This window comes from Natator depressus, chromosome 5 (genome assembly GCF_965152275.1).
Source record: "Natator depressus isolate rNatDep1 chromosome 5, rNatDep2.hap1, whole genome shotgun sequence".
Lineage (NCBI taxonomy): Eukaryota > Metazoa > Chordata > Testudines > Cheloniidae > Natator > Natator depressus.
The window spans coordinates 128,485,955-128,513,250 of NC_134238.1; the positions used below are offsets into that span (position 1 = coordinate 128,485,955).

The window sequence follows — 27,296 nt, forward strand, 5'->3', positions numbered from 1 at the left end:
ACCGCTCGGAATGTCAACGCTTGCCACGGTACTGTGGACGCACATTGCCGAATTAATGTGCTTAGTGTGGACGCATGCACTCGACTTTATACAATCTGTTCCCAAAAATTGACTTCTGTAAAATCGGAGTACTTTCGTAGTGTAGACATGGCCTTGGGGATGTTTTTCACTTCCCCTAAGTGCCAGCCCTGGCAGGTTACCTCGAGATGAGAGGATGTGTATTTCTCATCCTGTGTGCCATGGGAGGGGTAAGTACCCCTCTTGTTACCAGCACCCTCTGAAATGAAGGGCATGTACATTTTCCAGTTTACTAAAGGTGAAGTGGAGTACTTTATTTCAAGATGGGTGGACGAAAGGTACATACCTCCCTGAGGCAGCTTGTGCTTCTACTCTATATTGATCTGCCAGGACTTCATGCACATTAGCACTGGTGTCTGCACCTGATCGTACCTGTTCCCCCATTAACATGGGATGAGCCTTGGGCAATGGAAAGAGGTGTAGTAGTGAGAGAGAGAGTCTGGAGCACTGGGCCTGGGCTGAGGCCTGAACCAGAGGCTGTGAGCCAAAGTCAGGCCATATATTAAAGCAGATGCTTACGAGTTCACTGTCCAGTACATGAACTTGGCAACGTTGTTGCTAGTGTACTAGGCACTAGATATTTATGTAAATATATTCTAGCTAGTACAGCTACATCACAATCTAGTACAAGAGAAGATGGTTTGACAAAATGAATAGGGATGTTTCATCCAAGATATTAGGAACAAGGAGAGGTAACAAACAGATGTCATGAAATAAGCATGGTGGTACTTAGGTTCCTAAAAGACTGTTGTTTGTCTCAGTCTATAAATGTTGAGATACTTCACCTTAACTCTTTTTCCAGCCTATGGGGTAGCGGCAAGTCTGACCACTGACTGAGCTGAATCCATTGTAATGAGCATACATGTTTTAATGTAACTGTAAGCATTGATCCAGGGAGCTAGTACAGTGCTTCATTGACAATAAACCTGGCCAAGGGCCTTCGCCACTGAACCATGCCTGTGATTTTTCTTTGGGTAACATCGAGGTCTGTTGAATGAGCAGGTTGCCTTATCTGCTGCTAGTAGTGATAACATTTGGAGCTCCAAGGACAGAAGCGCTGAGCAACCTGGACAGTGTTACTGAGCAACAACATTCTAGCCTTCAACACTTAACCCTTGATGTTGAGATTGGTTGAACCAACTGTCTGAGCCGAGCTGAACAGCACACACACACAAGCCAACTGACCACAAGGGGAACCTCATTCTTTCTGCCAAAGATATAAATAATTGGAAACAAAAGGTTACATGGAAAGTGTTAGGCAACCTTAACTTTAGGCTTTGCTACTGTTACGCTATAATTTTAAAACTAGGGCTGTCAAGCGATTAAAAAAATTAATCGCCATTAATCATGCTGTTAAACAATAATAGAATACCATTTATTTAAATATTTTTGAGTGTTTTCTACATTTTCAAATATATTGATTTCAATTACAACACAGAATACAAAGTGTACAGTGCTCACTTTATATTTGTTTTTGATTGCAAATATTTGCACTGTAAAAAACAAAAGAAATAGTATTTTTCAGTTCACCTAATACAAGTATGTAGCGCAATCACTTTATCATTAAAATTGAACTTACAAATGTAAATTAGGTACAAGCTTATGTACAAAATAGAACTGCATTCAAAAATAAAACAATGTAAAACTTCAGCGCCTGCAAGTCCACTTAGTCCTTCCTATTTCTTGTTCAGCCAATTGCTCAGACAAACAGGTTTGTTTACATTTGCAGGAGATAATGCTGCCTGCTTCTTGTTTACAATGTCACCTGAAAGTGAGAACAGGCGTTCGCATGGCACTTTTGTAGCCAGCATTGCTAGGTATTTACATGCCAGATGCGCTAAAGATTCATATGTCCCTTGATGCTTCAGTCACCATTCCAGAGGACATGTGTCCATGCTGATGACAGGTTCTGCTCGATAATGCTCCAGAGCAGTGCGGATCGACGCATGTTCATTTTCATCATCTGAGTCAGATGGCACCAGCAGAAGGTTGATTTTTCTTTTTGGTGGTTTGGGTTCCGTAGTTTCTGCATCAGAGTGTTGCTCTTTTAAGACCTCTGAAAGCATGCTCCACACCTCGTCCCTCTCAGATTTTGGAAGGCACTTCAGATTCTCAAACCTTGTATCGGATGCTGTAGCTATCTTTAGAAATCTCACATTGGTACCTTCTTTGTGTTTTGTCAGATCTGCGGTGAAAGTGTTCTTAAAACGAACATGTGCTGGGTCATCATCTGAGACTCCTATAACATGAAATATATGGCAGAATGTGGGTAAAACAGAGAAGGAAACATACAATTCTCCCCCCAGGAGTTCAGTCACAAATTTAATTGACACGTTTTTTTTAACAAGCATGATCATTATGGAAGCATGTCTTCTGGAATGGTGGCCGAAGCATGAAGGGGCGTATGAATGTTTACAATACCTGACACATAAATACTTCGTGATGCTGGCTACAAAATGGCCATGCAAACATGTAAATAAAAAGCGGGCAGCATTATCTCTCATAAATGTAAGCAAACTTGTTTGTCTTAAGAAGAAGTAGGACCGGGTGGACTTGTAGGCTCTAAAGTTTTGCATTGTTTTGTTTTTGAGTGCAGTTATGTAACACAAAAAAATCTACATTTGTAAGTTTCACTTTCATAATAAAGAGATTATACTACAGTACTTGTATGAGGTGAATTGAAAAATACTGCTTTTTTTTACAGTGCAAATATTTATAATCAAAATAATATAAAGTGAGCACTGTACACTTCGTATTCTGTGTTGTAATTGAAATCAATAAATTTGAAAATGTAGAAAAACATCCAAAATATTTAATAAATTTCAATTGGTACTCTATTGTTCAACAGTGCGATTAAAACTGCAATTAATTGCAATTACTTTATTTGAGTTAATCGCGAGAGCGAACTGCAATTAATCAACAGTCCTATTTAAAACGTATTTTTATTTACACACATACCTCTTTCTCTAACTCTAAAACAAAGCAGACATTGGCTCCTTATAAATTGCTTCACAAGAAGCTACAAATGGATGTATCTTCATCAGAGTTTCCATTCAGCTATAGAGTTTGCATGCTGATCTTTCTTCAGTGCCGTTCTATCCAAGCTCTTTCTGTGACATGCTACTAATTCTGTACCTAGAACTGAGCCTTTGTTAATGGAGGTATAAAGCTTTGAGTGGGCAACTTTTTGCTGATTTGTTTTTCATGACTTGCATGTCCACTCTGAAAGGTTTATTCAGTTTTCTCCTCTTCTAGTTGTAAATAGCTGTTCGCTGAGCTTCTACATGGTAGTGTCCATGGGAACTTTGACTGGACCTTGATAGCTCATTACTTCCTCTTGTTAAATAATCAAAAGTGTCTCTGTTCCTTTGGATTTTGGGGTTTGACCATCATTCCTTGGAGATGAAGCTCCATATTAGTAGATTCAAAAACCATGAGAAAACACATTTACAAATGAGCAAAAAATTACCTGTTCAGATAAGCTTAGGCTTGACTTCTCAAAGTGAGGCTTGGAAAACAGAGAGATAGGGAAAGTAGGAGAATGCACCTCTGATTTTCTCTATGGTGTTTTTGTTTGTTTGTTTGTTTTTTTTACTGATTTCTTTCCCCACACTTTTGAGGATGGAGAAAGGCCATTATCAGTTTCCTCATCTCTCTGATCCACTCAATTGTATAGTTATGGTGATTCATTGGTTATATAGAGATTTTACTCAAATTTAAATTTAAAGTATAATTAGCTGGGTGGTTGGACAAACTGAGAACAGTTTCTCTTCTTCACAGCTTTGTTGTCTCAGATTTTACTTGCACTGAAGTGGTACTATTCTGATCCCTTCAATGACATTGATGATTGAAACAATAGATAGGTGAACAAACCATTTTGAATGTGCTAGATATGAATATTCCATTTGTTTTAACACTGATCTCACATTGCAGTGTAATTAATAACTTTACTTCATGCATATTATGTTGAACACGGATAGACAACAATTCCTTCTTTGTCTCACAGGTAGTTGAACTACAAAACAGATTATCTGAAGAATCGAAGAAAGCAGATAAATTAGAATTTGAATACAAATTGCTGAAAGAAAAAGTAGACAGCCTTCAAAAAGAAAAAGATGTAAGTGTTTAGATGTTGCTTTTTTTTGTGGTGGTGGAAACAAATTTGTATCCTTATTACCCTGGACCTGCTTATCAAAATTACCTGTTTAGCCAAGTTACATTTCTTTGTTCACTTTAAATTGTCTGTTGTCTGGGTAAAATATTGTATAAATGTAATAACTTTGGAGTTTGATAAACCGATCATCTGGCTTCAGGGTAACTACGAAAATGTGTGCAGTAGATTTTAAAAATGAAGAGCCAGGAAGACACATTTGTGTCTTTTTTTTCTTCTCGATATCCTTTTCTCCTGTCCCTCCCCATGCTGTCTTTATCTAATCTCCTACATAGATCCCTCATGTGTACAGTGTCACAGGTTTTTGCTTTGAGCATCCAGCAGTGGAAGACTCAGAAATCTCAAATGTAATTGTAAAGTGTATTTAATTTTAAACTGGGTTTCAAACTTTCAATATTCCTCTGGAGTTAAACTCAGAAGTTTTCTTTTAAAGTAAAAAATCTTCAATGTAGCCTCTACATAGTCCTATTTGTGGGATCAAAGTGCATGTGCTGCGAACTTTTGGAATCTTCTAGAGGGCAGTCTCAACTGGGGCCACTCACCCCTCCTGTCATCCAGGGCTCAGAGGGCATAAAAAGAGAAGAAGCCTTAACTACCCTTCCATACCTTCTGACCAACAAAGGTGGAGCAGAGAACTGCTTGCCAAAGTGCCCGAGACCCCCAGGTGCACTTGGGTTGATCAGGCATGGTGGGAGAGCATTCATCAAGATCAGCTGCGAAGAGCTGCTCACCAACGTTAGCTCTGTACCTGGATGGAGGTTGAAGACTGTCCTGGAGTTCTTGGTCACTTGACTCACATCCTAGTTCTTCTGAGGCAGACTGCAGCTTGGATTTTTACCCTAGACCATCCTCTACTCCACCTGCAAATCTAGTTGTCATGTAACTCTGGTATGAAGTGGGCAGCTATTCAGGGCTTTCAGTGTCAAAGAGTCCACAGTTCCCATGGTCCTAGAGTCTGGGATAGCCAGTACTATCGATGCTATTTCTGGTTGTAGTGAGACCTGTTGATGCCAGAGACACCGAATAGCTCCCATCCTTTGTACTGAACCTTCCTGTAATCTAACTGACCATTTGGGCCTGGCATTTGAGAGAGCCTCAATAACCCCAACTTTTTAATTTCTTCCCACATGGAGGTGTCAGACAGTCTATATAAAGTCCCTGAGAAGGACATCAGTATTTTTAAACTCATCCAAACCTGGACTGTCAGGTAATGACGCTGGCCAATGAGAAAAAGCATTAGGCTGGAGGATCTTGTGCAGTGTCTTGACAAAAAAATCATTAGTGTTTTTAAAATGTGTTCGCTGACACAATTAAGTCTAATGTTTTTAAATACCACCAATCAACTGGAAGAGACAGGGCTTAATACTTTTAAAAACATATTTGGTGACTGATCAGTTCTAGGGCACTGTTAAATAAAATGTCATCCTGGGCGTTGCTGCTCCCTGATCAAGAAGCTGGGAATCTAAACAGTCTCCTGAATGTTGCAAATTTGAACAACAGGTGAGAAACACTCAGAGGGACAGATATTATCCTTGCCATTTTTTCATGATTTTATTTTCCAACCAGCATTACCTCAGTCTTGCCTGGATTGAGCCACAAGCAGTTAGTTTTCATCCATGTCCCAGTCTCAACTGAATGCTCTACTAAAGGTCAAGGCCATTGACTTTCTTAGGGGGTTATGCTGCTCACTAATCTTCCACCACTGGAAGTATGCAGAGGCCCTTGAAGAAGAAAGAGAAGTTACTTACCAATAATCATAGTTCCTCAAGTGTTTTGCTTCTGCATATTCCCATTCCCCACCTACCTTCCTGTCTTCTTCTGAGTGGGGTTAAAAATTCCCATATTAGGGAAAGGAATTGAAAGTGTGTTGGCCCACTTCCATTGGATAGCTAGGAACCCTGCACAAGAGGAGAGGAAAGACAGTGTGAGTGGCCCTGATGGGGTTACTGCTCTCCTTACGTTTCTGGAAGTTCATGGTGCAGGTGTCTTGACCCCACAAGTGTAGTTATTCAGGTACAGGACTCTCAAAGAACCACAGTTATTGGTGAGTAGTTGCTCCTTATTTATTTCTTTTTTTAAATTCTGCCCGGGGAATGAATTGGGATTCCTTGCTATGAAAGGCATTTCTAGCAGTGCACATTAATCCTCTTTGTTAAAGTGCTGGCAATGATGTGCATAGTGGCAAATTGCTTAGCGTTAAAGATGGATTTGTAGAGATGAGATTAATATTTATTGTCCTTCCAATCACACAGAGGTTAAGAACGGAAAGAGATTCCCTAAAAGAAACTATCGAAGAGCTTCGATGTGTACAAGCACAAGAAGGGCAGCTCACCACTTCAGGTAATGGAGAAAGAGAAACAGAAGTTCCTTTTTTCTAAAGAACGTCCACAGAGGTTTCATAGGTGCAGGGTAGACAGGTTTACCTTTGTTTTATAGTTGACCAATTAACATCCACTAACTTGAGATTACAAAACAACTTCTGCTATAATCACATTTTTAGATGTTCAGAACTTCATGAAGCTTTCAACCTTTGGCTGAAATTTTCCATGCTTGATCTCTCCCGAAATGTGATGTTTTAAAAAAGTTTTGCGAGTTTGATTTCTAAGTAATGGCAGTGAGAAACCAACTTTCTCATCTCCCTCATCTCCAAAAAATTAGCATTAATGTCCTAACATAGTTTTCCTAAACTTTTATGTGGTGCATATGGCACATATGCATTGATTTATATTCCATATATCACACCATGCAAATATTCATATTTTTACATGAACCAAGGAATAAACCGTAACTTGTGTGTAAAAAAACAAACAAAAAAAAAAACCAAAGGTTTCAGAGTAACAGCCGTGTTAGTCTGTATTCGCAAAAAGAAAAGGAGGACTTGTGGCACCTTAGAGACTAACCAATTTATTTGAGCATAAGCTTTCGTGAGCTACAGTTGCATCCGATGAAGTGAGCTGTAGCTCACGAAAGCTTATGCTCAAATAAATTGGTTAGTCTCTAAGGTGCCACAAGTCCTCCTTTTCTTTTTGAAAAAAAAACAAACAAAAACAAAAAACCACACACCACCACCAACAAAAAGAACTTTGTCCAAAATGGAGGAAAATGGAAACCGAAAACCTGTTCAAAAATGGTTATGTTCATCTTTCCTTCCTATTATAGCATGACTCTGTATTATTTCTCACATACTCACAAGGAGCATATTGTTTTAAATGTTCTCTTAAAATTTAATCCTGTTGAACAATATTTATCCATCGCCTTTTGAAACAAAAATTATTGTACTTTCTGTTAATCCTTTTCTTTGTTTGTCTGAAACAGGATTGATGCCACTGGGAAGCCAGGAGTCTTCAGACAGCCTAGCAGCAGAAATTGTTACTCCTGAAATCAAGTAAGTGAAATCATGCTTATTGTTTCCAGAGACCTTAGGATGTGTATGCACACGATTAGTTCTTTTTCAGTGTTTTTAAGTTTATCCCTAAGATTCACACTAATTCTTTTCTCCTCCTTTGGATTTCTTACAAAGCCGTTCCTCTTACACTTGTGATGAATTTTATTTGACCTTCCCTCAGCCTGTATCATACTGGGGTTTTTTTTTTTGGTTTTTTTTTTAAGTGCTTTCACTGGATCTCATTTCTCTAAAGCGTTCGTGATATTACTATTTTTAGGCATGTTAGAAAAGAAAAACATTTGTAACAATGAGACTTCATGTTGTTGAAGAGAAAACAATTAAAATATCAAACTGAAAACTGGATTTAAAAATCATTTGTATTATCAAGTGAGGGAAAAAGAACAGGAGTACTTGTCAGAAAACAGGGAAAATCAGGAGAATAAAGTCAGAATTGAAAATCAGTATGGTTTAAGACCGTCCAGGGTGTATTTAATATTGTCCAGACAGTCTAGTATCACTGCAACTTGAAACTGGAGTAATTAGGGGACCCCCATCTCTAAGAAATACACTGTAACTCCATTGGAATTATTTTTTCCTCTTGAGATGTCAGTACATCTGTTTTCAGTGATTGGGCAGATGCATATGAGTTTGAGAACTCTTCTCTGAAGTGGTGAAGGTGGTACTTGCTGGATGGCTACTAACAAAAAGGGATTCCTTTCTGGCTATTTTACTGTACGTTGCTGTGACATGAGTTAGTTCAAGGTTAGTTAAAGAGCAGTGAAGAGGGGATTAATGCTTTCTGAAGCAGTATTTTCAAAGAGGCATTTATCACAAGAGCCTTAAAGGTGACCTACAAAGGAGAGAAAACAAACCTCAGCATTCTCAATGGAGCTCTGGGCCCTATCATACCTAGGCAAAGGGTGGGAGGGGAAACACACACGAAGTGGTGAAATGACTTGCCCAAGGATATCAAGCAGCTCAGTGACAGAGCTGAGAATAGAATCCAGGTTTCCTGACTCCCATTCCAATGCCCTATCCACCGGGCCACACAGCCTTCAACATTTATAACTAATCTGGACACCACAGGGAACATTCCTCTGTTGTGACTTGTGCGAGCTTGGTTCTTTATGATTAATAGAGAAGGTCTGAAAGTATTTTTTCCCTGGAGGAAACGGGTTTTTATTTAATGTTAAACTTGGAAATCAGGTACCTTCTAGCTTGAAAGACACTAGTCTTGTCTGGACTAGGAAAAAAGAGCAGTTTTTTTTAAGCAAGTTAGCTAAAATGACATTAAACACCACCTACCACCTCATGTAGACGATGGCTTAGTGATGTATAAAATCATATTAGCCAATATTTTAAAAAAAAAAGTTTCCTAGTCTAGATGAGGCTTTTGGTGCCAGGAAAGCTAGTGTAATAGTACATCACGACAGCCAAGAAGGGTGAAAGTTGATCCATTGAGTGAGGAAGGAATTTTCAGTCATACTGTTCACCGTTTTTTTAAATACCATCTTTAAGAGTTTAGAGAAGAATATCTTAGATTCAGCACCTTCACCCCTTCAGTTAAGATGTAAGAACAATATACTCCCTGTGAGATCCTCCTGCAAATCCTCCAGGAAAATGAGGGAAGACCAGAGTTGACATTCCTGTCACTTTCTAAGGTATACAAACAAGCAGAGGGCAGGAGGCGAACCTCTTTTTAAAATAAAAAACAAAAAACCTTTCAGGCCTTCTTTATATGTCATGATGAGGCAAACAGTGGCATAAGCCCTTTTTTAAAAAATCCTTTGCAGGTCACCTTTAAAGGCAGCTCGGGGAAGTTGAATAAATGCTGACTACATTCATAAGAAACCAGTAGATTGCAAGTTCTTTTGGGGAGGGACAGTCTACTACTGTGTGTTTTAGAGTAACAGCCGTGTTAGTCTGTATTCGCAAAAAGAAAAGGAGTACTTGTGGCACCTTAGAGACTAACCAATTTATTTGAGCATAAGCTTTCGTGAGCTACAGCTCACTTCATCGGATGCATACTGTGGAAAGTGTAGAAGATCTTTTTATACACACAAAGCATGAAAAAATACTTCCCCCCACCCCACTCTCCTGCTGGTAATAGCTTATCTAAAGTGATCACTCTCCTTACAATGTGTATGATAATCAAGTTGGGCCATTTCCAGCACAAATCCAGGGTTTAACAAGAATGTCGGGGGGGGGGGGGGGGGGAGGTAGGAAAAAACAAGGGGAAATAGTTACCTTGCATAATGACCCAGCCACTCCCAGTCTCTATTCAAGCCTAAGTTAATTGTATCCAATTTGCAAATGAATTCCAATTCAACAGTCTCTTGCTGGAGTCTGGATTTGAAGTTTTTTTTGTTGTAATATCGCAACTTTCATGTCTGTAATCGCGTGACCAGAGAGATTAAAGTGTTCTCTGACTGGTTTATGAATGTTCTAATTCTTGACATCTGATTTGTGTCCATTTATTCTTTTACGTAGAGACTGTCCAGTCTGAATAAATAAATAAAGAATAAATGGACACAAATCAGATGTCAAGAATTATACCATTCATAAACCAGTCAGAGAACACTTCAATCTCTCTGGTCACGCGATTACAGACATGAAAGTTGCGATATTACAACAAAAAAACTTCAAATCCAGACTCCAGCAAGAGACTGTTGAATTGGAATTCATTTGCAAATTGGATACAATTAACTTAGGCTTGAATAGAGACTGGGAGTGGCTGGGTCATTATGCAAGGTAACCTATTTCCCCTTGTTTTTTCCTACCTCCCCCCCCCCCCCCCCCCCGACGTTCTTGTTAAACCCTGGATTTGTGCTGGAAATGGCCCAACTTGATTATCATACACATTGTAAGGAGAGTGATGACTTTAGATAAGCTATTACCAGCGGGAGAGTGGGGTGGGGGAAGTATTTTTTCATGCTTTGTGTGTATAAAAAGATCTTCTACACTTTCCACAGTATGCATCCGATGAAGTGAGCTGTAGCTCACGAAAGCTTATGCTCAAATAAATTGGTTAGTCTCTAAGGTGCCACAAGTACTCCTTTTCTTTTTACTGTGTGTTTGTACAGCGCTTAGCACAGTGGGGCCCCATTATAGAATTAGAGGGTTACAAGGGACCACAAGGGTCATTTAGTCTAACCCTCTGCCAAGATGCAGGATTTGTTGTATCTAAAGCAGGATTTGTTATGTCAAAATTCTTGGTTGGCCCTCAGTCATTACCATAATAAACATGATTTAATAATTAGTAACAATGTAAAAAATGGGCTTCCAGGCAAAAGTGCCCCTCCTCTCTCATCTAATTTGCCCTGTAATGTTGCAGTATGCTAAGTATACAGGTCCTTCATTGCCACCTGGTGGGGATCCTGCAGTCAAAAGAACAGCCATACTGGGTTAGATCTATGGTCCATCTAGCCCAACATCCGGTCTCTGTCAGTTGCCAGTGCCAGATGCTTCAGAGGAAATTAACAGAACGGGGCAATTTTGACTGATCCATCCCCTGTCATCCAGTCCCAACTTCTGGCATTCAGACTTTCAGGGACACCCAGAACATGGGGTTGTGTTCCTGACCATCTTGGCGGATAGCCATTGGTGCACCCACCCTCCATGAATTTTATCTAATTCTTTTTTGAACCCATTTATAATTTTGTCCTTCACAACATCCCATGACACCAAGTTCCACAGGTTGACCATATGTTGTGTGAAGAAGTACTTTCTTTTGCTTGTTTTTAAACCTGCTGCCTATTAATTTCAGTGGGTGACCCCCCAGTTCTTGGGTTATGTGAGGGGGTATATAACACTCCCTTTTTCACTTTCTCCATGCCATTCGTGATTTTATAGGCCTCTCTCATATCCCCCTTTAGTTGTCTCTTTTCTAACCTGAACAGTCTGTCTTTTTAATCTCTCCTCAGATGGAAGCTGCTCCATACCCCTAATCATTTTGTTGCCCTTCTCTGTATCCTTTCCAATTCTAGTAGATCTTTTCTGAGATGAAACAACCACAACTGCACACAAGGTGTGGGCGTACCATGGATTTATATGATATTTTTTGTCTTATAATCTATCCCTTTCCTAATGGTTCCAAACATTGTTAGCTTTTTTGACTGCTGCTGCACATTGAGCGGATGTTTTCAGAAAACTATCCACAATGACTCAAAGATCTTTCTTCAGTGTTAACAGCTGCTTTAGACCCTATCATTTTGTAAGTATAGGTGGGATTATTTTTTCCGATGTGCATTATTTTGCATTTATCAATATTAAATTTCATCTGCCATTTGTTGCCTAATCACCCAGTTTTGTGAGATTCCTTTGTAGCTCTTTGTAGTCAGCTTTGAATGTAACTATCTTTTTGTATTGTGCAAATTTTGCCACCTCACTGTTCACCCCATTTTCCAGATTATTTATAAATATGTTGAACAGCACTTGTCCCAGTACAGATCCTTGGGGGATCCCACTATTTACCTCTCCCCATTTTGAAAACTGACCAGTTATTCCTATTCTGTTTTTTCTATCTTTTCACCAGTTACTGATTCATTAGGGGACCTTCCCTCTTATCCCATGACCGCTTACTTTGCTTAAAAGTCTTCGGTGAGGGACCTTGTGAAAGGCTTTCTGAAAGTCCAAGTATACTGTATCCACTGGGTCACCTTTGTCCACATGCTTGTTGACTCCCACAAAGAATTCTAATAGATTGGTGAGGCATGATTTCCCTGTGCTGTGATGACTCTTCCCCAACATATTGAGATTATCTGCATTTCTGATAATTTTGTTATTTACTGTAATTTCAACCAATTTTCCTGATAATGATGTTAGATACTGACCTATAATTTCCAGGATCACCTCTGGAGCCTTTTTAAAAATAGGCATTACATTAGCTACCCTCCATCCATCTTCTATAGAAGCTGATTTAAGCGATAGAATACATACCACAATTTCACATTTTAGTTCCTTCAGAAATACCATTTTATCTTGGTGTTGTGTTTTACTGTTTAATTTATCAATTTCTTCCAAAATCACCTCTTCTGATGCCTCAATTTGGGACAGTTCTTCAGATTTGTCATCTAAAAAGAATGGCTCAGGAATGGGGATCTCCCCCATATCCTCTGCAGTGTAGACCAATGTGAAGAACTCATTTAACTTCTCCACAATGGCCTTGTGTTCCTTGAGTGCTCCTTTAGCATCTCAGTTGTCCAGTGGCCCCACTGATTCTTTGGCTAGCTTCCTGCTTCTCATGTACTTACAAAACCTAACAGCAATTTTTTTTTGTCTTTTGCTACTTGCTCTTCAAATTCTTTCTTGGCCTGCCTGCTTTACACTTACACTTAATGTGCCACAGTTTATGTTCCTTTCTATTTTCCTTACTAGTATTTGACTTCCAATTTTAAAGGTTGCCTTTTTGCCTCTAACCACCTCTTTTACTCTGCTGTTTAGCCATGGTGGCATTTTTTGGTCCTCTTACTGTCTTTATTAATTTGGGGTATACATTTAGTTGGAGCCTCTATTGTGGAGTTTTTAAATAGTCCCCTTGCAGGTTGCAGGCATTTCTCCCTTGTGACTCTTCCTTTTAACCTTCTTCATTTTTGTGTAGTTCCCCTTTTTGAAGTTAAATATTACTGTAGTGGGTTTCTCTGGCTGTTTTCCCCCTACAGGGATGTTAAATTTAATTACATTATGGTCACTATTACCAAGCTCTTCAATTATGTTCACCTCTTGGACCAGACCCTGTGTTCCGCTTAGGACTAAATCAAGAATTGCCTCTCCCCTTGTGGGTTCCAGGACTAGCTGCTCCAAGAAGCAGTCATTTATGGTGTCAAGAAACTTTATCTCTGCATTCCATCCTGAGGTGACGTACCCAGTCAATATGGGGATAGTTTGAAACGCTCATTATTATTGCATTTTCTGCCTTTGTAGCTTCTCTGTCTCCCTGAGCCTTCTACAGTCACCTTCACCATCCTGATCAGGGGCTTGGTAGTATATTCCTACTGCTATACTCGTGTTGTACTCTTACTAATGTGACTACATTCAAGTAGTCCTGTTTGAAGAGGACTACATTAACGCAAAGTAGGAGTCATTTAGTTTGTACCCAAAGCATTCACATGGGGGCAGTTACAGCACAGCATTTTGATGTGCACTGCTGTCCACACCCCAGGACTCTAATTCTGCAAATGCTTACTGCCAGATATAGTGCTTACTATGGTGAATAGTGCTCCTGATGTGTAGGGGACCACACGCAAGAGTAAGTGCTTTTCCAGCAAGCAGTTGCAGGGCTAGGCCCTTAAGTTCCCTCAGTTCTGAATCACTTATTTCTTTATTGATTCAGAACTGTGAATAAAAAGGAGATTTTCATATAGAGGCTTGGGAAAAGCAGTACAAAATACCTTCAGTAACGGCTTCCTATGGTAAATAGGCAGCTACCATGTTTTAAAACCAGACAGAAAAGGTCTTGGGAAAGTGCCATTTAGCAGTGGTAGGCAATGGTAAGCATACATTCTGATCAGTATATTACACAGTCTGCACGTTATTATGATATAGTGAGAGTTCAACTATAATTTAGATAAAACCATGCTGTCAGTTCCAAGCTAAGTTTATCCTCTATTTTTAAAAAGAGCTTTCCCTTCTAATATTGTCAGAGATACACACTCTTGTGATGTACCTGCGTTTTCCATACTAATCCCAGAGCCCTCTGGAAAGCTTTGTTCTTTGGGGGCCATGCAGACTTCACCTTGAGCTATGAAAAGTTTGAGGTAGGGCTTTAGAAGGAGCCATGCCTACTATTCACCTTTGGCTCCTTCCAGTCTCCAAGGCAGCAAATTAGAACTCCTTAACTTTTTCAGTCCTTTGATCATTTTCATTTGTTATTTCTCCTTGGTCAAGAGTTAGTTTTTATTGTAAACAGTCAACTAAGCATAGTAATAGGTAGAGTTAGTGTCATAAATATAAAGGGAAGGGTAACCACCTTTCTGTATACAGAGCTATAAAATCCCTCCTGACCAGAGGCAAAACCCTTTCACCTGTAAAGGGTTAAGAAGCTAAGAGAACCTCGCTGGCACCTGACCAAAATGACCAATGAGGAGACAGGATACTTTCAGAGCTGGAGAGGGGGGAACAAAGGGTCTGTCTGTCTATGTGATGCTTTTGCCGGGACCAGATCAGGAGTGCTCTTCAGAACTTCTGTTAAGTTAGTCAGTAATCTAGCTAGAAATGCGTTAGATTTCCTTTTGTTAAATGGCTGGTAAAATAGGTTGTGCTGAATGGAATGTATATTCCTGTTTTTGTGTCTTTTTGTAACTTAAGGGATTCTCTGTTTTGAATCTGATTACCCTGTAAGGTATTTACTATCCTGATTTTACAGAGGTGATTCTTTTACTTTTTCTTCAATTAAAATTCTTCTTTTAAGAACTGGATTGCTTTTCCATTGTTCTTAAGATCCAAGGGTTTGGGTCTGTGTTCACCTATGCACATTGGTGAGGATTTTTATCAAGCCTTCCCCAGGAAAGGGGGTGTAGGGCTTGGGGGGATATTTTGGGGGGAAGATGTCTCCAAGTGGGCTCTTTCCCTGTTCTTGGTTTAACACGCTTGGTGGCAGCAGCATAGGGTTCAAGGACAAGGAAAAGTTTGTACCTTGAGGAAGTTTTTAACCTAAGCTGGTAAGAATAAGTATAGGGGGTCTTTCATGCAGGTCCCCACATCTGTACCCTAGAGTTCAGAGTGGGGAAGGAACCTTGACAGTTTTTCTGTTTACAGGTATTTAGGGATTAAGTTGTTTTGGTTTTCTAGTCATCTCTCTCTCCTGTCCTCAGTGTGATGGTCATTCTTCCATGGTGGCAGACCCAGGAAGAAAGATGAGCTTTAAGACCTAACCTTGCTGTAGAGACAGGAAATCTGTAATGATATGTCTATGCATCCCCGTGCCAGCAAGCCTCCCAGCCCGGATTGACAGACTTGGCCTCATGCTGCCATACTAACAATAGCTGTGTAGACAATGCTTTGAAGATGCAGCTCAGGCTGGAGCTTGGGCTCTGATGCCTCCCCCCCGCCCCCATCCCTAGGCTTCAGAGCCAAAGCTCCAGCCCAAGTTGCAATGTCTACACAATTACTTTTAGCGTGGTAGCGCAAGCCCCAGTCTGTCGACCCAGGATGGGAGACTCACTGTTGTGGGCTGTGTAGACATATCGTAACAGACCTTGATACTCAATGCTCAGTGAGGGGTGCTTGCTTCAGGATCCTCTATCTGCTTGCAGTTTATTACTTGAGCCCATAACTACCTGGGTCTCCACTCTGGTTGATGCTGATGGAAAAAGATATAGCTTCCAGGGCAGAGTCTGAGCCATCCTTTATTTCAAGTCCCATCCTTGAGGCAAGTCAAAGTTCAACTCTGCGAGGGACTGGAATGTTTTGAAGAGTGACTTTGAGTTTGTTACTGAAAGCTTCTTCCTTGATATTGAGAGATCATGAGAAAAATGAGAAAAAGCAACACCATCACTCCCTAGAGAACCACTCCTCCTCTATAAGATGTAGGGATAGTGGTTCCAGCAGGGATTGACAGCAAAGAGCTACCAGCTACCGAGGTAGGTTGTTAGAAGAAGGAAGGGATTCTAGGTAAACTGTTTCTTTAACAGTGAACTTCCAGGAGAAATACCACCTTTTAGATATCATAGCTCCTTTCAGTTCTTTCTTTCTTTGGACTGCCATAAAAAGACATCTTATTTTAGCAATCAGAAATCCAGGTCTGACAGAATACAAGGGCAGTCCTCAACTTCCAGCCATGTGTTGCCAGAGTACACACTCCTTCTCTGGTGTATCCACCCCTTTGCCATTGGGAGCCTCCAGGAGCTAGTGTAGAAGAGAAAATGCCAGCTTTACACCATCCCTGACTTGTTCTTCACAAGGGGAATCCATAGCTGGCCAGAGCCATCGTCTTTCTGACCCATTTACATTCCAGAATGGGTCTTATGATTGACCCCTAAGCTTCTTGTGCCCCTTATATCATCCAGCAGAAATGGTGAGCTCCAGGTTTCAGTGGCTGACCTGTTTACCCCTGTGTTTTGAAAGGAGGATGTGGAGCAGCATCTTTGCCCCACATTTATCCCTGCCAAGGGAGGTTATGCTGCATACTTTATATCCTAAGATGACCCATGTTCACTATCTTAACAGAACAAAATTCTTCCTTAAATCCCCTAGACTATTTGTGGGTTAAATAAGAAGCAATTTCCTTTGTCAAAATGGGTTAAAACCTGCTTTAAAAGGTTGAATTGATGGATATTCTTGTCCCTGATAAAGACTCGTTGGCACTGCTGTATGGAGTTCAGCCTGTACCTTTTACACAGCTTTATTCACCTCATTATTCTAAAAATCCAGTTTGAGAGGGGAGTCCTGCAGTCATTTAGTCTTCTCCTCAAATCAGTTCTCTCGGGTTTACCACTTGTCAGTCTTCCAAGTGTGGGTATCTCAACTAACAGTACACGAAAGAAAAAAGCAAGTTATTCAACTATACCTAGAATTTTTTCAGTAGATTTAGTACAGATCCACATCCCCATTTTCTATCCGCACTTCTTTTGAGTCTGTGTTGGATTCCAATGAAGTAGAAACAAATGAAGGTACATGGGGGTCCACATCTTTTTAAGCTTTGCCTGGAATATTTCATAGCTCAAGACAAAGTCCACTCGTTCCCCACTGATGCAGGCTTTGGTGCAATATATAGACACGTTCCATGAGCATGGATCTGTGTAATAAGGTACTCAAGGAATGCCAGCTATGGATGAGTAGCTTTCTTTTGTGTGTATTATATTTGTCTTTAACATTTATTAGTGATGTGATATATAAGCTGACGAATACTGAATCAAATCCCAAGCAGTTGTTTTCTGAAAATGACTGAATCTCCATCTAAAACTTCAGGTTCCAAACAGAATAAGTAACACTATCACATGTTAACTGTTTTGGTGGTTCAAGTGAAGTAACAATTACTTCATCTCTAATCATCTCTAAAACTGGTAAAGAGAAAATTATATTCACACTTCCTGTGATTTGCTTCTTGTAGCGATCTATACAATTTGTATAGAAGTTTTTATTTTGTTTCTCCAGGGAGAAACTCATTCGTCTTCAGCATGAGAACAAGATGCTGAAGCTTAACCAAGAAGGTTCCGACAATGAAAAGATTGCCTTGTTGCAGAGCCTGCTAGATGATGCAAATCTACGGAAGAATGAACTGGAGACAGAGAACAGGTATGAAAATACATTCCTTTGTTCTAATGACTGTTTTTCTAAATATTCGTACACCTTTGTCTTGTGAAGTCTGTTGTCAGCATTACATTACCCAGGTCAAAGAATCTAGCCATTTTGTATTAAAAAGCAACTCAGTCCACACATGAGCATACCTAAACCTTTCCAGAATTTGGAGCCTCTATCACTTTTCTATTATAGGTGTAGCTTGGCAGAGCATTCAGGATATTGACAAATGCAAGGTCAGAACGGGCAGCCTGTATTGCTTCAGAATCCCCTTCTCTAGTACTGCCACAACAAAAGATGATCCTGCATCCTCGCTACTACCCTTCTTTTCCCCTCTTCATTTCCCACCCATTCTTCCATATCCTCCTTCCATTTGTCTTTTTGTTCTTTTGAAGACATTACAAGTATCTCCAAAAGGAAAGACCGATAAATATTGTTGCCAGTTAGAATCTTGTTAGAGATTCTGACAGGTTGATTTAGGTTTTGTAAAATAAAGATTTTGCATAAGTTTAGAGCAATAGAAATATTTTCATGAGTTTTGTTAATAATTCCAGTGAAATTATTAGAATTTGGACATTATCCTGCCATAGTTGCAGCTCAAACATTGCAATGTATACTAGTATCATGGGCATGCCTTTTCCACCCTACCATGAGGTTGTGCACCTGTCTTAAGTGTAGGTTATATGTGGGACCTCTTTTGATGGTCCGACCTTAAAGGTTGATGGAACACAGTGAGTTTCCTGGTAACTTTGTGGGCAAATACTGTTCTACCAACTGACCATGCTCTCGATGGTTTAGTAGGACATAGGACTTCATAATAATCTTTTGTCCTCAACTATCAATACAGCTGCTTCTAATGCTCTCTGTCCCAGTTTTGTCTTCAATGGTCACCATGATTCATTGATGAAGCAAGAGGGGAGATGGCTAGAGTGCTGTTGGTTGGAGTCTGAGGACGAGTCAAACTGATCCTGACATACAGATTTTTAAGACTGTATGTTATTGTTATATAGGAAGTAAAGAAGTGCTGTTCAGTCTCTGACAGTGGAACTGTTCTGAGCTGTTGATAGCTTGTTAAATGCTAGTGACCTCCAGTTAGCAAAACAGTCATGTTTTTCTCACTGTGGAGAATTTTCATGTTACTTTGAAGATAAAATCACTGGGATCCAATCTGAGTTACTTCGGTGGAAACAGAATAATATCTCTAGCGGGCAAATGCTAGGTTTTCTTTGCTGCCTGAGTTTTAGCCCTTGTTCCTTTCTAAGGTTTTTGAAATGCTGGGCAGCTTTGAGCTACAACCTATGAGATAGACCCATGTCCCTTCCTAACTAGGGAGGGTCAGTGGAGGGGAACTGGACTGAGTCCATTGTTGGTAGAGATCATCATTGTTTCCCTTTAGGGGACTATTGTTGAGGTCTCTGCTCAAGAAACCAGTCTTGATTATGACTACGTGCTAATGATTGACCAATGGGACATCTGCCTTTTTTTGAAGGGTCACTGAGAAGGTTGCAGCTCGGCAACTCTCGCAGTTCCTGGAGTCTTTGAATTTCCTTCTATCTGGTCAGTCAGGCAGGCTTTAAATAATGAGGCATATATTGCATTTTGTTCACTCGTGAGTTACACTTCAAATCCCAAACTCAGAGGTCATAAATTTTCCTTCTGAAAACAAGCATTCAGTGAAATGGATATCAAAGTGGAGTTGCTAGGCCAGGCCAGAGTATAGATTAGGCAGGCGATTCAAAAGTTGTGCCAAGAAACCTTTCACCAAACGGCTCCACACAGTTGGCTCAGATTGCAAGTTAGAAGAATCCTAAAGACTGAAGTTTTCTATATAGGTTATGACATTTTGCAGCAGTATCTTTCTTTACTTATATTTGGACATACTCATTTTTCATGAGGAATCTTGGATTTACACAATGGGAACCATGGTATTGATGCTAGCATTAAAGTCACTTGGTGGCTTCCCTGCCTCGTTGGCCTCCCAGTAGTCCTTGACCCAAAGCTGTATGGTCCTGCTCCCTAACCTGTTCTCAGTTCTTCTCTGCCTCAGTATGTCCTATAAAGGACTCTGAAGAAAAGGGATTAGTACGGGTCTGCAGAGGTGGTAATACAGTTAGAGAGGTCCATTTACAGGTAACTAAAATTTCTCCTTAATGAACTACCTCTGCAGATCTCCTCTGTTGGTAGAAGGGAGTATTGATTAGCACGTAGTATTACACTCCAGCAGGAGGCCTTAGGAGTAATTTTGAGTAAAGACTGTAGAACTAACTGCCCTTTCAAACAGGCATCTGATCAAGTCCTAGAATTGAGAGGGTGGTGCTTTATAAATGTATAAATTATACCTTGACTTTAGCAAAGCTTTTAATACGGTAAGTTAAAGTAGTATTGATTGGACATATGGACTAATTGCGAGGGAGGGATAGCTCAGTGGTTTGAGCATTGGCCTGCTAAACTCGGGGTTCTGAGTTCAATCCTTGAAGGGGCCATTTAGGGATCTGGGGCAAAAATTGGGGATTGGTCCTGCTTTGAGCAGGGGGTTGGACTAGATGACCTCCTGAGGTCCCTTCCAACCCTGATATTCTATGATTCTATGACTATAAGGTAGATAGAAAGCTGGCTAGATCGTCAAGTTCAACGGGTAGTGATCAACTGCTCGATGTCTAGTTGGCAGCCGGTATCAAGCAGAGTGCCCCAGGAGTCGGTCCTGGGGCTGGTTTTGTTCAATATCTTCATTAATGATCTGGGTGATGGGATGGATTGCACCCTCAGCAAGTTTGCGGATGACACTCAGCTGAAGGGAGAGGTAGATACGCTGGAGGGTAGCGATAGGGTCCAGAGTGACCTAGACAAATGAGAGGATTGGGCCAAAAGAAATCTGATGAGGTTCAACAAGGACAACAGAGTCCTGCACTTAGGATGGAAGAATCCCATGCACTGCTACAAGCTGGGACCGACTGGCTAAGCAGCAGTTCTGCAGAAAACGTCCTGGGAATTACGGTGGACAAGAAACTGGATATGAGTCCAGCACCGTGCCCTTGTTGCCAAGAAGGCTAACAGCATATTGGGCTGCATTAGTAGGAGCATTGCCAGCAGATTGAGGGAATAATTATTCCCCTCTGTTCGGCACTGGTGGGGCTGCATCTGGAGTTTTGCGTCCAGTTTTGGGCCCCGAACTACAGAAAGAATGTGGACAAATTGGAGAGAGTCCAGCGGAGGGCAACGAAAATGATTAGGGGCTTGGGGCACATGACTTATGAGGAGAGGCTGAGGGAACTGGGCTTATTTAGTCTGCAGAAGAGAAGAGTGAGGGGGGATTTGATAGCAGCCTTCAACTACCTGAAGGGGGGTTCCAAAGAGGATGGAGCTCGGCTGTTCTCAGTGGTGGCAGATGACAGAATAAGGAGCAATGGTCTCAAGTTGCAATGGGGGAGGTCTAGGCTGGCTTTTAGGAAAAAACTATTTCAATAGGAGGGTGGTGAAGCACTGGAATGGGTTACCTAGTGAGGTGGTGGAATCTCCATCCTTAGAGGTTTTTAAGGCCCAGCTTGACAAAGCCCTGGCTGGGATGATTTAGTTAGTGTTGGTCCTGCTTTGAGCAGGGGATTGGACTAGATGACCTCCTGAGGTCTCTTCCAACCCTAATTGTCTATGATTCTATGGATTGATTCCCCCTGCACAGCCTGACAAATCTCATCTATAGATACATCTCGGACCAAGTCAGCAGAAGCAGCCATGCTCCATGTGGAACATGTCTTTAGACCTTCAGGAACTGGAACTCCAGTCTGATGATAGCAGAGCTAGTTCCATTTGAAGAGTCTCTGTGTAGAAAATGCTCTACGTAAGGATTCATTCCTATAAGCTACAAAGAGTTGGTAGGTTACGGGTAATGGTTTAGTTTTGTCCAAAAGATTAGACCTCTTTTGATATATAAGTTATGCAGTCATGGCTCACCCACAAGGCTTCGCAGTATTTTACAGAAAAAACAACTGTTTTAGTTACTCTGGTTTTTTTTAAACTATTACTCATAATCATGAGTTAACCTGAAGTTACCAAATATACTTCATAATTGTTAAATGGTAGAACTATTTTAATCTTCTAGGTCATTTTTTTTAAAAGGAGAAAGACATAATAAGCTTAAAATGACATTTTTTAAATTTATTCTTTTTGGGTGATAGGAAAGAGCAGGCAAGTCACCACTGTGTGGGTTCATAAGAGAAAAAGCTGCATCTTTGACCCACTAATAATGAGTGTTACAGCTTCCCATGATGTCCAACTGGAAAGAAAGTCATATGAGGCATATCCATACCTGAAGTGTTCATGGACAGAGATGCTCCTGGACAGTGGTTCTCAACCAGGGATACACGTACCTCTGGGGGTACGCAGAAGTCTTCCAGGGGGTACTCAACTCATCTAGATCAGTGTTTCTCAACTTCGGGGTTGCGGGATGGGTTGGGGGGGGCAAGCAAGACAGTTGCTTGGAGCCCCATGTAACGGGGGCAGCGGTGGGGGGGGGGGGGGAGCTAACTTAAATGCTTCAGCCCCAGGTGGTTGGACTAGGGGTTCAAATAAGGTTCACAAGAGAAAAAGAGGCTCAAGTATAACACACCAATTGATGTATTTTATAATTATATGGTAAAAATGAGAAAGTAAGCAATTTTTCAGTAATAGTGTGGTGTGACACGTTTGTACGTTTGTCTGATTTTTGTAAGCAAGTAGCTTTTAAGTGAGGTGAAACTTGGGGAACGCAAGACAAATTAGACTCCTTACAGGGGTACAGTAGTCTGGAAAGGTTGAGAACCACTGCTGTAGGAAACAGCAGAGAGTACGGCCATAATCTCTCTAAAGGCTGTTGCAGACTTTGAATAAATTAATGTGTCTTTGCATCTCTTGTGTAAGTGGGCCAGTACTGGTGGGCACAAAATGTGTCTCTCAGACTTTTGAATGTATTGAACTGTCAGTATATTTAAAATTAAACTCTCTGAAAAATAAGCTCTAAAAGAGAGACAAAAATCACAGACACAATTATTCACTCCCTTTGAAAAGTAAAATTTGTATCTGTTTTCTAGGCTGGTAAATCAGAGACTTCTGGAGGTGCAGTCACAGGTTGAAGAATTGCAGAAATCTTTGCAGGAGCAAGGTTCAAAAGCTGAAGATGTAAGTAGAAGTGCACATCATACCTATATTCAAGTACCCACAGTTATCCTAACTTGCCCCTTATGTGATACCAGCTACATATTATATTATGAAGAAATAGTCCAGATGCAGATTTCTGGCAGCTTTTCATGTTCCCAAGTTTAGATTTCAGCAACATGGCCTAAAATTAAACTATGTCTACTTCTTGTAAGATGAGACTCTTGTCTAAAACAGATTACCATGTGTAGAAAAGAAGTGAAGTGCATTCCCTGTCTTGTCATCTTCAGTGTCCCTGTTCCTTTGGTAAATTCAACATTAATTACAATTCTGTTTGTACTCTGTAGATTAGTGAGATTTAGAAAATCAAGGCCACACTATGTAAATTCACCACTCTCAGTACCATTTAGTAAAATATACTGTGGTTTTTGTTTGTGTTATTTTCCTGAAGCAAAGTCCTTCCTTACCAAAGAAAACCCAGGAATTGCTGTTATAAATGTACCTGCATAGTGCAAATTAAGGTTGAGATTTTACACGTGCCAGAGCCAAGAAATTCAAACCATCAGCCCTCTTACGAATACAGTATTGTCCCTTCATGCATGCCTTGATAAACCTGACTGCCTTTTTAATGCAGTGTGGGGCAGAGGTACAGTTGCTGTGGAGGCATAGCTTAAAATTCTCCATTGAGAATTGTTCGTGCAGATCCCTGCTTTTGAGAGCACATGTTTTAAAAGCCACAAGCTCCAGAGCTCTCAAGAAAGCAGAAACCTTTGGGGTTGTGTGTATGCTCTCTTGCATATCCAAATGTATATTACTTTCTAACCCATAAGCGCAAGTCTTCAAGCTGTTGCTTTCTTCTTCGCTGTTACTGTTTTAAAGCAGACTTAGGGCAGGTCTACACCACGGGGCTAAGTCGACCTAAGTTATGCAACTCCAGCTACGTACCTTAGGTCGACTTACTACGGCGTCTACACTGGCGTACCGGAGTCGACGGGAGAACAATTGGCAGTTGATTTAGTGGGTCTTCACTAGACCCGCTATATCGACCCTACTGTGGATCGATCGCAACAGCGTCGATCCACGGTAAATGGAGATAAGCCCTTTGTATGTAGCTGCTTATTTTGTTTTGAATTTCTTATTTTAATTTAGTTTAATCTAGTGTTTACCAGTGTAAACTACACCAAAATAAACCATACTTACCTATAATTAGTTATAGGTTTTATATATACAATATTTTTTTAAAAAATAAGTAGTGTAGATAATTTATTTTGAAGGTAGATCTATGCCATTCTATTGTTCGAAGACCTACTCTGTGCCCTCGGTTACATGGATCAAAGCCACAATTTTTCTTGGTGGGCCTGGAAAATTGGAAGATCAGTATTGTAATCCATCTGGAAACGTGGGATGTTTTTTAGTTGTTGTTGAAAGTTTAAGTAGTTCCATTTCCTGTCCCATAAAGCAGTAGTAAAAATATTGTTTATTTCTGAAGTCAGGCACTTCTGCAAACCCAAGTACATGCGTTCCTAATGTGATCTGCATGGAGACAGAAATAGTTCATTTTGAGGGTGCAGGGCAAAGACAGAATTATCTGGGAATTTTTTTCCTTTGTTTCTTTATACAGGTAAGAAATCACTGGCAAAGCAGTTTTCTTTTCCTAATTTCTTTTGAGGTAGAGATAAATTAGTTATTAAATGTTGTTGTTATTTTAAAATCCACCTCCTGAATATTTTTGCCAGAGTTTCTTTTATGATAATTGTGTGCAGGTGTTTAAAACTACAAATGCTTTTTGTGTAATGACAGTAGGATAAAGCTGACTTCTAATTGTCTTTGAGTATTTATCATAAACGAATAAACTGTTTCCCACATGGGAGAAAAAGGCAAAACAGCTGGTGGGAGTTTGCTGGCTGCTGTAGGGAAATTTCTCCTATTGTGAATGAAGGTTTTGAGCAGGGCCAATGGCAAACAATTGTGAAACTCTGAGAAAATTAAGATGATGTCAATTATTTTTAAATGGAGAAAAATAATTTTTTCCTCCTATCCAGTATAGTAGATTCATAGATACTAAGGTCTGAAGGGACCATTATGATCATCTAGTCTAACCTTCTGCACAACACAGGCCACAGAATCTCACCCACCCACTCCTGTGAAAAACCTCACCTATCTCTGAGCTATTGAAGTCCTCAAATCATGGTTTAAAGACTTCAAGGAGCAGAGAATCCTCCAGTAAGTGACCCGTGCCCCATGCTACAGAGGAAGGCGAAAAACCTCCAGGGCCTCTTCCAATCTGCCCTGGAGGAAAATTCCTTCCCAACCCCAAATACGGCGATCAGCTAAATCCTGAGTATATGGGCAAGATTCACCAACCAGACACTACAGAAAATTCTTTCCTGGGTAACCCAGATCCCACCCCATCTAACATCCCATCACAGGCCATGAGGCCTATTTACCATGAGTATTTAAAGATCAATTAATTACCAAAACCATGTTATCCCATCATACCATCTCCTCCATAAACTTATCGAGTTTAGTCTTAAAGCCAGATAGATCTTTTGCCCCCACTGCTTCCCTTGGAAGGCTATTCCAAAACTTCACTCCTCTGATGGTTAGAAACCTTCGTCTAATTTCTAGTCTAAACTTCCCAATAACCAGTTTATATCCATTTGTTCTTGTGTCCACATTGGTACTGAGCTTAAATAATTCCTCTCCCTCTCCGGTATTTATCCCTCTGATATAGTTATAGAGAGCAATCATATCTCCCCTCAACCTTCTTTTAGTTAGGCTAAACAAGCCAAGCTCCCTGAGTCTCCTTTCATAAGACAAGTTTTCCATTCCTGGGATCATCCTAGTAGCCCTTCTCTGTACCTGTTTCAGTTTGAATTCATCCTTCTTAAACATGGGAGACCAGAACTGCACACAGTATTCCAGCTGAGGTCTCACCAGTGCCTTGTGTAACGGTACTAAAACCTCCTTATCCCTACTGGAAATACCTCTCCTGATGCATCCCAAGACTGTAGTCGTAAGGATTACTTGTAACAACAATAGGTACAACATTTTGAGACAGAAATGTGTTTTTCAACTTGGCAATGGCCTTTAAAAGGGTTTGCTATACATTTTTGTAGCACATCACTTCTTTACTTAGTTATTTAACTCAAATATATTTGTTACTGTCCCTGAAAATCTTTATATAGTGCTGTAGGTATGTGCAGCAATCTCGAATGGGTAAAATGTGCCATATAAATATCAGTTTGACTACAGTGCAATACAGAACTCATGCATAGGGTGCATAATGCATCCTTTTGCCTAATCTGCCATCACTGATAAATTATAACTCAGTTCTCACCTTTGCACCTCTTCTTTTTAGTGTTTATATTGTATCCATCCCAGTGAGATTACATGTCCTTTAGAGTAGGAACCTATCTCAATTGTGTTTCTAATGCACAATTCACATCTTTGGCGTTGCACAAGTAATAAAAATAAAAGCAAATGCATGTAGGCAAAATCAACTCCGTCAAACGGCCACTTGTGGTCTCTACATAACTGATCAGAGCACTAAGTGGGCCACCCAGATTTGAATCTTGGTTTAGTCTTGTACTCCCAAGACCTGAAGGAGACTGGGCACTACTAATGGCTTGATCCTTCCTCTTTGAAGTCAATGGGAATAATTGAGTCCTAAGTGTCCAGGGATAAAATACCTTGTGACTATACCACATCTCCTTTCCCAGGTGATATATACAACAGTTTGTAACAGTTGTTTAAAGGAGCCATATGCCTGTCTTCCATTACACTTGGTACAGAGACAGCGAAAGTAAAAGGAAAAATTCCAAGGATGAAGGGACCAAAAACCACACAGGGTTGGATTCTTAGTTGGTGTAAATTGCTGTAATGCCATTGAAGTTGGATTTTCACCAGTTTGTACCACTTGAGCGTCTGGTCCATAACCTTTTGCCAGAATAGGAAGTATATCAAGGAAGTCCCACTCGGAAATAATCAGAGCCTATCCTCAGAAACAGGGAGGAGAGTGAGTGTAAAAACAGTGTTTTAAAATGCTTAGACCAGCTGAGAGTTTTTCTTGGACTGCACTTAAGTGGTCCATACTTGGCTGTGTAGTTAATCCCCTGTTGAGGGGAATTTGGAGGTAGAGCAGTGACTTCATCATTGTACCTTTGCTGGTTATTATTATTTGAATTCCAGTAGTGCCTAGTAGCCCCGGTCAAGGCCCAGGACCCCATTATACCAGGCACTGTACAAGCAGAACAAAAAGGTGGACTCTTCCCCAAAGAGCTTACGTTGTTTGGCTTG

General features: G+C 40.4%; 1 protein-coding gene across 6 annotated transcripts in view; it reads left to right on the forward strand.

Annotated features, from left to right (window-relative positions):
- The window catches only part of HOOK3 (hook microtubule tethering protein 3), a 133,423-nt gene that overhangs the window by 71,058 nt on the left and 35,069 nt on the right, over positions 1-27,296 (forward strand). For all 6 annotated transcript variants that reach the window (XM_074953627.1, XM_074953629.1, XM_074953628.1 and 3 more), the window contains 5 exons: positions 4,085-4,195; positions 6,502-6,589; positions 7,565-7,634; positions 17,727-17,867; positions 22,934-23,021. In XM_074953627.1, coding sequence (XP_074809728.1) covers positions 4,085-4,195; positions 6,502-6,589; positions 7,565-7,634; positions 17,727-17,867; positions 22,934-23,021 — 498 coding nt within the window. The remainder of the gene's footprint in view (positions 1-4,084; positions 4,196-6,501; positions 6,590-7,564; positions 7,635-17,726; positions 17,868-22,933; positions 23,022-27,296) is intronic.